At 34.2% G+C, this 1977-nt stretch overlaps 1 protein-coding gene across 1 annotated transcript in view; it reads right to left on the minus strand.

Annotated features, from left to right (window-relative positions):
* Nucleotides 1–1391: 1391 nt before the first annotated feature.
* Nucleotides 1392–1977, minus strand: part of LOC119587718 (UDP-glycosyltransferase UGT5-like) — a gene marked incomplete at its 5' end in the record, with an annotated part of 8345 nt that continues 7759 nt past the window's right edge. Inside the window, 1 exon segment of the mRNA XM_037936401.1 lies at nt 1392–1934. Coding sequence (XP_037792329.1) covers nt 1652–1934 — 283 coding nt within the window.

Consider the following 1977-nt stretch of genomic DNA (forward strand, 5'->3'; position numbering starts at 1 on the left):
TTGAATATCATAGAAATTGCATTTAGATTGGTTCTGTAATTTGCAAACTCCATTGCCAACCTACAGTAAACTATGAAATATTTAACTCTGCATGTAAGCTGCATGATCTTTTTTTGATGCATGTTTATTAAAACTTTTTTTCAGAAGCATGATTTTAAACACTAATCTTGATCTGTGCCACTTACTTTGCTTGAAATGTACGTTTCCCATTCTCGAATACATTATTTTATAGCATGTTAAAAGTATATATTTGCATAAAGCTGTATTCCTCACTTATTCATTTGTGCATGTATTGATAAAAATATAAAATGGCAGATTATATTAGTATTCCCTTATAAAGGTGGTTTGTTGTTATATTTTTATGTTAGTTGGGCTTCCAAGTATTCTATTGTGAACAAATGTGTGTCTGTAATATATAATTAATCTGACCAGGCATGTTGGAATTCGGAATAATTTGGCAAAATATATTACTATTATTATTGAAAATGTTAATACCAAGGGAGAGAAAGATAAGTAGAGAATGCTTTCCCGTAAGTTGGACTGGAAAAGGCATATATAATGTCCATTAGTTTGTGATCTTATCATTAATTTTCTCCTAGACGTCTTCCATGACTATAATTCTTTTGTTTAAGGCATTGTTTGTACTTCAATACAAACTGGGTTGACTTGCATATCTTGAGAAGAGATCGGAGTTAGAATCAGTGATGTGAGATATCTCTTGTGAATGACACAGATTGCCTAAATATGTAGTATGTATATATAAAATGTTCGTGTTTATTTTTTCCATTTGTAGTTTTCTGGTTTTCTATTTTTGTCTGTTTTCAAAGCTTGTAGGCAAAAGAGAGCTGTATTTCATGTCAATTAAAAGTTTGTAAGAGAAGACAGTTCATGGCAATATTACACTGTATTTTAGCACAAAGTTGAGTACATATTTTATAGTTTTGATAACTATCTGGAATGTTTTATGTAGTGGGTTGAATTAGAAAAACTGTGAATTGGGTCAAAATAAGGTGTTTGTAAATAAAATGTACATTTTCATATATGAAACTATATTTTTTGTAAGGAAACTACATATCAGTAGATTTGATACTGCGTTAGTTGAAAATGTGTAATGTACTTTCATTTTTCTATTGTATAGTGACGTTCAATTTCACCAAAAATAAACACATTCCCAAATTTATATATATATGTATATTTTTTCCCTCTTTTTGGCCAAGGACCTCATATAGTTTATTTTACTCATTGTTCAGCCTCATTGTCATATTCCTTTTTGTCAGGTTATTGTCTATATCCTCTCTTTTTAGTCTGTATTACAATTAGTGGAAAGTTGGCATAATATAATGAGTTATGAGTTATATGAGTTACCTGCTCAGATTGTAAAAAGACAGGGGTGTGGTGTGGCATGAGTTTATATTTATGAGTGTCTTTGCTCATGGCATTAATGTGCAAAAACATGGGAATTACAAGATCATTTAATATCACAAAATTTCAACCTCGTTGATAACTGGATCATGTCGGAAAACAGATTTCATACATGAAAAAGGATGATGTAAAACAAATGATGATGCATTATAGTAAAATGAGGTCATATTTCATATCAAAACCAGATCTACTAAAAAATAATAATAAACTAAAGGAATAACCTGACACGTCATTCACACTTCCTTCTCGTCGTAGTTTGGGGGACAGCCTTGCGACACAGGAACCTGGAGACGTGGCGGACGAGGAGGTACAAGGTAATGGCTAACAAGTGAAACAGCAAGATTATATCAATCATGAGGTATTCCACCCAAGTCAGTTCGGCTGCGGGGGATCTGAGACGGGGAGCTCCTCGGTGTCGGATCACGTATTCGGTCCAGAACACGGCGCGCTCGAGGGGGGTCTCCGGTTGGTCCTTCAGTGCTGATGATACTGCCTGAATGTTTGCCTTGTATCTGTCGAGGGAGGGAGGAGAAGGAAGCGGGTTAGGGGAGCCTC

Source organism: Penaeus monodon, chromosome 23, assembly GCF_015228065.2.
Source record: "Penaeus monodon isolate SGIC_2016 chromosome 23, NSTDA_Pmon_1, whole genome shotgun sequence".
In the NCBI taxonomy this organism is placed as follows: Eukaryota; Metazoa; Arthropoda; class Malacostraca; order Decapoda; family Penaeidae; genus Penaeus; species Penaeus monodon.